The sequence below is a fragment of the Haliotis asinina genome, chromosome 16, assembly GCF_037392515.1.
Source record: "Haliotis asinina isolate JCU_RB_2024 chromosome 16, JCU_Hal_asi_v2, whole genome shotgun sequence".
Classification (NCBI taxonomy): Eukaryota; Metazoa; Mollusca; class Gastropoda; order Lepetellida; family Haliotidae; genus Haliotis; species Haliotis asinina.
The window spans coordinates 34,209,573-34,222,497 of record NC_090295.1 but is presented as its reverse complement, the minus strand read 5'-3'; the positions used below and the strand labels follow the sequence as shown (position 1 = coordinate 34,222,497).

Sequence of the window (12,925 nt, the reverse complement as noted above, 5' to 3'; positions counted from 1 at the left end):
GGACGCAATACGTAGACCTGGCCATTGAATGAATACGGGGCGCAAGTGAAACATCGGTAGCATCATCGAAAGGGCATCATCATCATCAGCTAGAAACAATGGTCTGTTGCAGTAAGTATCGTTCTGTACATGCCTCCCCTGTTTAGCAGCATTTTGTCCCCTATTTAGAGCATCCCCTATTGAGAGAGAGAGAGAGAGAGAGAGAGAGAGAGAGAGAAAGAGAGAGAGAGAAAAAAAATTCAAAGGTGGGATATTGTTAGCGGGAGGTGTGGGACTGTGCCAGCTGTTGTGTGCATTGAAATACTAAATTAATGTTATGCTAAGAAACATATAGGAAAGGGCAGGTGGCGATTGATTTTGCATGGGTTTTTGTCAAAACAACGTTTTTGTCATTCTAACACCGCCAACTTCACCGTGAAAAAACGATTCTTTTGCAAGGAATTTTGTAATGGAAATTTGTTTCGGGAAACTACGAGAATATAATTTGTCCTCAGAGAGAGTATTTGGAGAAGTAAAAAATCCTTAATATTTCTTGAACCCGTATAATTATACCTATCTCAGACCACCTCCCGTCTTTCTTTCTTATGTTTCATGATTTTTGGCGACATGATCTGATCGGGCTAATTGTTAGCATGTGTGGCGTTCTGTGGCCCCATTCTTACATCGTTCTCTGTAGTGATATATTTTTATGATTATATACTAGTTCTGAATGTTCATCTTTGATAGTATAGCTATTTTACTGCCCTACGGTGACAGGTATTTATTTTGACTAACAAAAGCGACAAAACTCTCTCCGCATTTATAAGTTTATTTTAATATGGAACTCTCATAATGAGAATATCGCTGAAATACTGACGAGGTGACTTTGAATTTAAACTCATTACTTACTGTCAGTGTTAGTGTCTATTACTTCTTCCTTCTACATCTATTTCTACGGTTACTACTACTACTACTACTACTACTACTACTACTACTACTACTACTACTACTACCACCGCTAATACTATCGTTCTGTCTTATTTGTTCAGCCGTGCAATTTCTTTAAACAGAGTCTATGGTAAAAGAGTCCTTCACAGTATAAAATTGGCCACGGATGAATCAAACATGTCTGGTGGTGTCTGGTGAGGGTCCCGTTGTACACAGGAACTTTCGCGCTACGCCCTCATAAGTCTATGTTATGGAATGGGATTTCCGATCGCCTTAGCGCTAACATCACTTTGTACAGCCGGACCGTGCATCGATATTGATATAGTGCTCCATTAGAATCAATGAAATTGACTCGTCATAGCAACGGTCATTTCAATTATACCATCTGCCACATTACCTGTGTACGATATAGCAACTTGCTAGTAAAATTCAGTGGGACCAGTATATCTCCATTGTCACTGGCCCGACTGGCTAGTGAATTTTTACGAGGGTCAGTTTGTATATATATCACTCTCCCCGACTTGTCAAGTTACAATACTTTTTAATCATGCAAGTGTATGCTCTGATAAAAAAATATTCATAACATTAGCAGCTAAAGGAAAAGACATGCCCTCACATTCAAATTTCGGGCTCGTGGATTATTTTGTGGGGTAGGAACTTTCAGAATTTGGAAACTATTTCGTACCCTGTTCATCATACACCAAAATTAAAACGACGAACAAACAATTAGCCGTATTACTAGAACACCAATCGTCAATCATCTTTTGTTACACTTGTACTAAAGCATGTCATGAAAATACGTATCTCATTCAATCTCAAAGCTTGATGTTAATGTCGCTGTATTCAACAAAACAAAATGAAGGTTACATTTACCTTGCAATATTCTTCTTCTCTGTGAGTTTCTTCAGCGTTCCTGCACCGTGAGTTTGTCAGCAGTTGCCATTTTGTTTGAATCGACACCTTTCGGATAGGACAAACTGTTATTTTGGTTACCATAACAACCGTATTTAAAACTTGTCGTTAGTGACGTCTGTCGTAATACATGTTGTTAACATTTTTCTTGTTCAAGAAAAAAGTAGTGTGACATTGCAAAATAGGCAAAAAGATTATTGAAAAACTATTCTATTCTACCTCGACCTCGGTAATGATGGTGCAATCGGGGATAGTCGGCTCTACGCTGTTTAATGGCTGTTAAGCTATGTCATTGATTCTCATCGGGATAGTTCTGCCAAAACCACGTCCAGTCAGTGAGAGAGTATGATTTTACGCCGCTTTTAGCAATATTCAAGCAAAATCACGGCATCAGATATGGGCTTCACACAGCGTACCAATGTGAGGAATCGAAATCTGGTCTTCGGCGTGACGAGCTAAGTTTTAACTAGGAGGCTACCCCACCATTCCGCATTTCCGGAGAAATCAAGCAACAATACTCAGACATTTGACTACATGTAGCGAGACCATACTCACTCACCCATCCGCCCCGCCCCCCCTTCCAAAAAAAAAAGAACAAAACAAAAACAGTACAAAAAAACTTCGTATTTAAATATCAAATTATTTTCACTGTAATGTGCAAGTAGTTAAATCGATAAGTTATGATTTCACATAAACCGTGTTGCGTGGCAACAATGATAAAGTTGTGAAAATCACACTCGTCTCAGAGAGATGTGCCCCAACCCGCCACAAACACGAAAGCGCTGCTGTAGACAGTCGAATAATCCTTTGCCAGTTTGCCGGGCACCTTATGGCACGCATACCTGCAGAAGGTCCTTACCTACATTCAGCGACTCGTATTTCGAAGGTAGTACACCATTGTTTTCTATTTGGTATTTTCTAAACATTTTCCAGTTGAATAATTTTTACATAAATGCATTTTAGAAACCCTTATTTTCCCCTTGTTTTCTGGGAAAAATAATTGCTATATTTCTCGTATCGCACTGCCTGCGCATTATCTTTGCAGAAATCTTTTGACATTTTCACTTTTCTTGAACTACTGGCTGGCATAACGTATGGAGAGAAAACGGAATCTTCTACTGACGATAAATTTTTCTTCTCCAAAAGTTGGAACTGATATTAGGTATATGAATTTAATGTGCAATTTTGTGAAAACTTATAAATGTGTAATGTCATTTATCCGGACTCTTACCGAATGTTTGCCCTCCCAATGATGTCTTAAGGAACAACTTTACCTAAGGCGAGGCGAAAAGTTTTTTTTTAAATGCACGATTACTGCACGTAAAATGCACGCACGTCCTGCAGTTGTACTAGCAATTTCAAATATTGTTTTCTAATGAAAGGAGAACTGCTTTGATAGACGTCATGATTTTCATCACGCGTCGTTATTTATAGTGTTGCTATGGAAACCAACATAACAGTTATTCTTAACAGGAAGGTGTGGATTGAAACAAAATGGCGGTGATAACCCACTCTGACATAAGTAAGTGAAAACGTGCCTTGGTTACCTCAGCTAGTCTGAGCGTTGAAACTATAAGTAAGGTAACAATATAAAAATGTATCAATGAACAACTGAAAAATCACCGAAGGCCCCGGATGTTCGCTGACAGGGTAAGCAGAAATTGGTTGTCACTTCATAAGTAGAGTAGAGATGTTTTTTTTGTAATTCGTAACTTTGGCTGCTTTTATCTGTAGCTGGGCGGTGGGTTAGCCGTGACGTTAAAGCGATCCCTGATCACACCGAAGACCCGGGTCAGATTCCCACAAGGGTACAGTGTGTGAAATACATTCTTGGTTTCCATTGATATATTGCTGGAATATTGCTGAAAACGGCGTAAAACTATACTCACTCCTGTAATCCTGTTACCATTTTAGATTCTCCATAATTTTAATTTTGGTTTGTAAAAATACTAATCGTGGGCGACCGGGTTAGGCTTAGTTAGAATTGGTCCTCGGCTACCCATGCTTGTTTTAAGACGCGTCTAAAGGGTTAGATTCACTGACGTGATTGACATATGTCTTCCTATCCCATTTACGAAGACCGTTGTTCATGAACATTATGTACAGACCAACGTCGTATAGTTGGAACATTGAGCATGCAAACTTGGAAACTGAGACCTGTTTATTGTTGCTACTGAGAAGAATCCAACTGCATTAGCTGGTTAAAGTGAGTGAATGTAGGTTTACACTCAGCAGTATTCCAGCCGTAAATAATTGAGTCTGGATCATACAAACCAGTGATCAACAGCATAGTAGTTTAGAGTATGATGGCATGCTTCGAATAGTTCAAATTCTCATTGGACCCGTGAAGGTCCATCCTCGATATCTCCAGGGTATACGTTCCGAAAAGTCTACGGCTCAGCCCGATAAATTTATTACCTCCCTTGGCTGGCTTTTTTTTATCCAGTCAGGTGTCTACGTTGGGAAGTTGAGCGAACCAATCACAACTCACTTTCGCTTTTTAAATTATCTGATTACTGATATGTGATTAACTGATTAAACTTGGCAAACAAACCATGAGGTTCAGAGAATCTCTGAAAGAGATAGATGGATTACTTGCGTATGTTTTTAAAAAGGTTTCGGACCTATAAATTTGTCTGTATGATTTCCCTAAATTGTGAGTCGCACGGCGAGCAAACCTTCGCAGTTGCAACTGCTACCTTTGATGACACTGGCAAGTTCGGCGGCCTTGCCGATTGGCTACTGTGAGAAAGTGAACCCAGCAAAGGGAGGTAATAAAATTATCGGGCCGACCCGTAGATGCGTCCAGGGTATAGTGGAGACTTATCGGACTTATTTATTTGATTGGTTGTTTGTCTAAACAATCTGTTGAAAATCGAGACTGATCTTTCGCCGTGCCTCACTTGGTGGATATTGACTTGCAATGATAGAATAAGCCTCTGGGATATTTGCGGAGTAAGTGACGTGTCATATTATCTACTAAAGCATGGGTTGGCCTTATTATGATGTGAGCCCATTTCCTAGAACATTTGTCAAAAATACTCTACACTTAAATAAAAACATATCTGTTAAACCTTTCCGTGCACGCACGCACAACCACGCACGCACACACAGCCACGCACGCACACACGTGGTGCATCATTCCGGGCGTATCTTCTCAAATCCTCAATCATTCAGGTACTTTCGTTAACCCCAAATTCATGACATGTACTTTTCCTCTGAAATCAGGTTAGCGGGAATACATCGTCGCACAGTTCGTTCATGTTTTACATAGGTACAGGTTGTCAATATTTATTTGCAGATTTTTCACAAGACAATACTTTCCTTGATGACAAGATGAGCACGGCATCTCCTAGATCAATGTCGACGGCGGAGAGTCTCAACAGCCAGGAGATCATCGATGTGATGCATCCTCAAACTGGGAAGACAGAGATATTGCGTGAGTAACAAATCATATAATAACAACAAACAAACAAACGAAAACCACAACAACCAAAAAAAACCAAAACCCACAAACAAACCAACACAAAAACAACAAAAAAAACGTAACTATAAACAAGTCCCACGAATAGATTCTTAACATTAGAAATGACAGCGGAAGTATCACAGAACATTTGCGGATGCAGAATTACCAGGTATTCTCTGCGGGACTGTTTCGCATGTCGGAACGTTTCCGGAACTGTTTTGTCGTCCCTTTAGCTTCGATAAAATGTCACAGAAAATCACACTGATGGGTAGGTACGTGTGAGCAGTAGTATACATCAACAAAGGACATTCTCTTGATCAGAATCTGCAGAATTTATGAAAAAAAATGTTTGAACAATATGTTTGAATAATTAAGGAAGGAATTACAGAATGCCTCCTTAAAGATCCGACTCATGTCTAACTGTGTAAAATATTTTTCTGTTCCGATTTTCATCCGATTCCATAATAACCCAGGGCCTTAGAGCACCATTCCACAATTCTTGGTTTCGCCAAAAGGTATTCGATCTGCACCATATTGGGTTTTTCTTCCCATCAAAGCTAACATGCTGTTTAGTAACTAACATACCGCTGAAAGCTGCTTCAAACTCACAATGGTCTTTTACGAATACAACATAGTCAATGTTCCGCTAAGGATGTAAGGAACTAGAGGGGTACTACTTCCTCCGCTGCAGTGTGAGAAATAGCCACAGGTCGGCTAGCCCGTGGCTAGTACTAATCCAGTCGGACCATGAAATTTCCACAGTCACTGACCCGACTGGCTAACTCACTAACATTATATTTTTCCCTTTGGTGGTAATTCGTTTGGATTTCAGGACTGGCATTTATTTTAAAGTCAACGTTCTTTGGGTATAATTTTTGGGCTTAGGTGGGGGATGATCTTAGCCTGCTAGTCTTGTGGACGTTTGGTTGAAATACTGTTCTTGTTTATAGTTGGTATATGTCGAGGAGAGCCCCTGACAGATTCAGGTAAACGACTTCAGCTTTTGAAGATTCTGGCGTTGACTCTCCTTCCAATCCTTGGACTGTGGGCCTTCACTGTGTACAGCTTGTCGGATAGCATCCAAGGAAAGGCCGACATAGAACAGGTAGGTGACATTGTAGTTTACTCACTAACTCACTAAGTACATGTGACATGTGACGTCACTTTCAGTGACACTACTGATGTCATTTGGTTCTTTTATCACCTGTCAACCTATTAAGTTATGTTTAGGCGATGAAATAACAGAAATTCACTGTCAGTGTATAACGTTTGTTAAGGCAAAATCAATGCTTAATTTTCTAATGTGTTGAGGATAATACCCAAGTCATCACATGTTAATCTTTGAACATTTTTTACAGTTTGATTATTCCTAACTATTACATAATTCATTTACATAAATTAAAAGTTATTTTTCAAATATTTCTTTTCTGAACAACAAACCTTCATCCTTTGTGCTTCAGACTCAGTATGCTGTTAAGTTCAGTGTGGAGATCGGGAAGTTTTTAGACAGGATCCAAAGAGAGCGAGACATGTCTGTCCTCTATTTGAGTATCCTGGGACCTGAAACCAAGACTTTTCTGATGAACGAATATCTGTTAACAGACCAGGCTTTGGACCAGCTCTCTGACTGGCCTGTGAGGAACGATGTCAATTCCATGTTCCACTCCAAGCAAGCCTTTCACAACTTTCTCAAAGAACACCGGAAGAGTCTCGATCCAAGCAACTTCGACATATACGTCGAAATGGAGTTCTACAGTTTCCTCATAGAACGTTTCGTTGAATGGATGTACGACGCCATTCGAGAATCCAAAATGGCGTCTATTTGGAAGATCCTCGTGTCGTATCAGAAGATAGTCACAGGAATGGAACAGATTGGCATAGAGAGAGCTTTGGGCGCTGTGTACTACGTCAGTGGAGGCTTCCCTACGAAGAGCGATTACGAAAACTACAATAACAAAGTTCACGTATTCAAAGCCAACTACAGATCTGCTGTCCTCTACTCTAAGATAATCGATCCTATCTTTCAGGAGGGAGTCACTAGTAGCGGCACTAATCTCACTGCTGTCATAGAACGCTTCCGATTCGAGATCCAGCACACCCTGGAGATTGCACCTTCCATTACCAAGGGTCAGTGGTGGTTTGACAACATGACGCTGTACCTCGATACACTGTTGGTAATCCAGATGGATCTGGCCATGCTGATTAACGGGCAGCTGGAAGAGATTATTAAAGGAGAAGAGAAGAACCTGATCATCAGCGCAACATTCCTAGTTGTAGTCATCTTGATGTGTCCTCTCGTCATCTATTCAGTTGAAGCCCTGACTAGCGACATCCAAAAGTACGCCATTACCCTTGTTCACAAGACAAAGGAGTTGTCCAGAGAGAAGAAGAAGACGGACAGCTTGCTGTATCAAATGGTTCCAAGGCCGGTTGCTGACAAGCTGAAAATGGCAGAGGACGTTGATGCTGAGTACTACAAATCAGTGACTATAATGTTCTCGGATATTTTCGGTTTCACACGAATTTCAACCGAATGTTCCCCTCTTGAAATCGTTAGTCTTTTGAATCATCTCTACACGGCCATTGATGAGCGTCTCGACAACCATGAAGTGTACAAGGTGGAAACTATCAACGATTCGTACATGGTCGCATCAGGTAACTGGACAACATGTTGGCTTCGTTGCAATTAGATAGCACTGTTTGATTTACCGAGATACATTGTAGAGACAACGGCCATTGTTGTTAAAATTGTTAAAATTTGCTTGTTCCTCTGACCCAATGATCGCTAATATGATCTCTCTGATATGATCTCCAGGCCTCCCGAACCGTATCGGTAATCGTCATTCTGCTGAAGTCGCAGCACTGGCTCTGGATTTGCAGCACATGATGGCCCAGAGGCGTTTCTCCACGCCAGGCGAAAGACTCATTAAACTGCGTATTGGCATCAACACTGGTGAGGAGTAGGGACGATCGGAAGGGGAATAAAAATAGGTGAAGAGTGCGAAGGACGTTTAGGGGATTTTATTGGATAAGTGAGGAATAAGGAGTTTTTAGGAGTATCAACACAGGTAAGGATTAAGGGAAGACAACATGATGGGAAGACGACATAGATGACGACTAAGTACTATTTTCTGGGGCTTCAACATAAGTGGGGATTAGGGACGACTTGATGAGGCGTCAACACAGGCTAGGATTGGGGACGACTTGCTGAGGCGATAACACAGATGAGGAGTAAGGTCAGCTTCCTGAGGCATCAACACTGATGAGGGGTAAGGACGACTTCCTGAGCCATCAACGCTTTGAGAAGTAAGGACGACTTCCTGAGGCATCAACACAGATGAAGGGTATGGACAACTTCCTGAGGCACCACCAAAGGTGAGGAGTAAGGACGACTTCCTTAGGCGTCAACACAGGTGAAGATAAGGACGACTTATGAGGCATAAGACAGGTGAGGAGTAAGCACGACTTCCTGATGCGTCAACACAGGTGAGAGGTAGGGACGGTTTCCTGTAGCATAACGCACGCGAGGAATAAGAACGACTTCCTGAAGCGTAAACACAGGTGAGAGGTAATGACGACTTCCTGAGGCGTCAACACAGGTGAGGGTTAAAGACGACTTCCTGTGGCATAAACACAGAAGAGGAGTAAGGACGACTTCCGAAGCGTCAACACGTGTAAGGAGTAAGGACAACTTCTTGAGGCCTCAACACAGGTGAGGAGTAACAACGACTTCCTGAGGTGTCAGCACAGGTGAGGAGTAATGGCGACTTCCTGAGGAGTCAACACAGGTGAGGATTTGGGACTATTTCTTGATGCGTCAACACAGAGGAGGAGTGGGGACTACTTCTTAAGACGTCAACACAGGTGAGGAGTAAACACGACTTGGTGACGTGGACTTTGGCGTTGGCGTGGGCTATGGCGCGGGCTTGGGCATGGTGTTTCCGTATGGTGGTTTTTTGGATTGCTTTGCCTCTACTGAATTGGGTGACACATGGGGTGTTGACTGTGCACGGGTTGCGGCTGATGGTTGTAGTTTGGGATGAAAACAATATATTTCTAGTTGACATATTTCAACTATTTCTATTGTTAAAGTAATTTCGACTGTTCCTAGGTGACAACGAAGTAATATTGTTGAACATGAGTGAAACTATACTCACTCACTCAACACGTCGCTCAGTATGGAGGGATGGTGGTTTAGTCCACCACCTACCAATATCGGATACCTACAGTCTTAGCTTATGGGCTGTCGGGACCACTATAATCTCGAGAGTTCATTCAAAATGATTCTGACATCGTCATGTAAGTGAAATATTGCCAAACGTCCTCCCCATATACTCACTCACATACCATTTTGTCTTTTCAGGTCCTTGTATGGCTGGTATTGTCGGGACAATCATGCCCCGCTATTGTTTGTTCGGAGACACGGTTAACACGGCCTCACGAATGAAAAGTTACGGACTGCGTAAGTATCCGAACGTTCTACGACGACTCCATGTCAGTGATCATTATAAACAATACTAACACCAAACCATACACGCAGTTGAATAATGTGGGCGGTAGGGTAGCCTTGATTGTTAATGCGTTCGGTCATCACCCGAGTCCGGGTTCGATTCCTCACATGGGTACAACCCATAAATGCTTTTCCTGCCAAGATATTGCTTGAATATTGCGTGGTATCAACGTTCTTATGGTGATTAGGGGCGATGGGATAGCTTAGTGGTTAAAGCGTTCGCTCGTCATGCGCAGTCCCGGGTTCGATTCTCCACATGGTCACAAGATGTAAAGCCCATTTCCGGTGTCCCCCACCGCGATATTGCTGGAATAGTGCTAAAAGTGGCGTAAAACCACACTCATCCTCTCGCATGAGGGGATGATGACAGCGGATGGAACCCTGCTTGGTGAAATGGGGTTTTAACCTCATACTTAAGAATATTTTGCTCATATGAAGACGTGTATGTACACACGTGGCTGCTTGTTCTAGCCCAGACGTATGCTGGTTTCATAGTGCCAGCTCACTGAGATACCATGCCGCAGTTATGCATGAATATCCCACTCAGACATATAGACTGACTGAACCAACCAGTCTTTGTTGTACCCAATAATGTCGAGCGCCTGGCATGGACCAATAAGTACCTGATTTTAATGATTTTTGGTATGGCGCGACCAGGGAGCGAACCCGCGACCTCACGCTCTCTCGAGCGGACGCTCTAACTATTGCACTACTGAGGCAGTGACTACGTGAGGAACAAGAAATGGCCATTCAGTGTTGATGTATTGGGAATTTACGTTTTCAGAGTACAGCGATTGTTTTCAGTCTTGTCATGTGTTCATAGACTTGGGGCATCAAGTTGGTTATAGTGTACAAGAGTTATACCCTACAATAGGACAATGTCAACGACCCATTTACAAACATAACTGACACTGTGAACGACTTGCAGAACAGAATCTAGATTCATCCAGCGCAGTTATTCATGTTGAAAATACACCGATATGATAATGACTAGCTGTTGTTCACTGGTCTGGTGATCTTGTTTGGTGATCTTGTTGTTTTATGCTGCCCTCAGCAATATTCCATCGATATGACGGCTGTCCGCAAATACCAGACAGTACAATGATCAACAGCATGAACATCGATATATGCATTTAGGATACGAAGTTCAGAATTTTGTTCATGCAGAGAATCCTAAGATTACATATCTTTACCGATCAAAGTGAATCGGCGCCCTGAAGGACTACAAATAACTTTTCATCTCCTAAAGTAATGGTTCCAATTACACGTGAAATACATTTTCAGTGGGCGATATTGCAACTACTATTAATATCAGCACCGTGTATACAGCAGACAGATCTTGACAGAAAACGTAACTTTTCAGCCAACAAGATTCACATCAGCTCGAGCACACACAGTTCCTTGAAGAAACACGGAACGTTTGTCATGCGTCACCGCGGAAACATACAAGTCAAGGTAAGATCAACAAGGTTTGGAGGTCTGCTTGTTTTATACCACGCTCACCTGCTGTATGGTTGCGAGGTGTAAATGGTCGTGTCAGGACTAGACAGACCAGTGATTGACATCATGAACATCCTTCTGAACAGTTGTGAGACACTGACATACATTAACCAAGCTTCTTACCACAAGATATATAACAAGCATGGGTGGATACACATTGGTTGTGACAAGATATATAACAAGCGTGGGTGGATGAACCCCATCGTTCACATCCTTTTGAAATGAAAGGCAGTGTAGTATGGCTGATCAATAACGATAATATCTTAGGTATTTGTGCAGAGACCTTTCCATTCGCGAATGGGAAGGTGTGAGCTACTGTTCAGTTTCAAAGTTACACATGAAAGGTACAAATATACCACACTGGATTACATATACACATTATAGAGACATATATACAACGCACACGCACACACGTGAACACACAGGCACACATATACACAGAGGCACATATACACATAGACACAGAAGAGAGAGTGACACACACTGGCACAAAAACACATAATTAGCACAACACGCATAATCAGCACACAGCACCGCACACACTGATTCACAACAAAACACCGACGTCACACGCATACATGTACAACACACTTGCAAACAAAGCACATAACATATAACACACAAAAACAAACACACGGGATGCTCGCAAAACACTCTACACACATGCACACGAAACACTATATCACACATAAACACATATACAACACACTAACACACATCACGCTCATTAATGCATACCACAAAGCATATACATAACACACACATATATAAAACACAGCAAACACTGCACACTCACAAAACACATCAAAGACAAACACAACACCACACCACACACCACACACACACACACGCACACACACACACACACACACAAATACCCCCAATCCAGCAACACTTACATCTCACGGAGACACATACAGTACATACCACACACAAAAAAAACATTATACATATACGCAACATATACGCAGGTGCTTTGCTGTATGTCAGAAAAGCTATGAGACACTTAAACGCTAAAGTCTGAATTATGCATCGTATTTACGTCCGATCTACCGCCGACATCCCCACATGCCAACAAAATGAAACATAATTGCAGGGCAAAGGAACCATGAAGACGTTCTGGCTTGTCGGCACATGTGACGGAGGCAGCAAGATCTCGGACGAACTCCCGCCGAACGACGACAACACGTACGCACGCGACGCGAACGAGGAACTTCCTGGCGAGATACAGCAGTATTATCCATCACAGGTCCAAGCTGGGAAACTGGAGATGTTCTCCATGGGTCAGTTGCAGGAGAAGTTGGCTGATCAGCTGGGGTTCAAGGACGATTCTGAATGCTCTGGTGGTCAAATCCTGAATCAGAATCAGAATCAGACAACGCCATGCCAGTCAGTTGCTCAGTAGAAGCTAAGCGCTGAATGACGCTTGGCTTTGAAACAGGGGAGTGTGTTGTGCCACGCAGGCATTCGTGTATTTTCAAGATTAAATCTGATCCGCCACAAAACAACAGATCATGATGTATTGTACTGTGAAGAATTTCCAGTCGTCTCAAAGTTTAATCCTCGCAAAGACACGAAGACCTGTGTTGTGCCTTCACGTCTTAAATGCT

The 12,925-nt window shown here is 42.1% G+C and overlaps 1 protein-coding gene across 1 annotated transcript; it reads left to right on the top strand.

The window, feature by feature from the left end:
* The first annotated feature begins 98 nt into the window (after positions 1 to 98).
* Positions 99 to 12,720, top strand: LOC137268644 (uncharacterized). Its single transcript, XM_067803219.1, has 8 exons — positions 99 to 111; positions 5,141 to 5,278; positions 6,256 to 6,410; positions 6,766 to 7,960; positions 8,121 to 8,258; positions 9,669 to 9,767; positions 11,179 to 11,270; positions 12,412 to 12,720. The coding sequence occupies exons 1-8, from the start codon at positions 99 to 101 to the stop codon at positions 12,718 to 12,720; spliced, it is 2,139 nt and encodes a 712-aa protein (XP_067659320.1).
* The last annotated feature ends 205 nt before the right edge of the window (positions 12,721 to 12,925 follow it).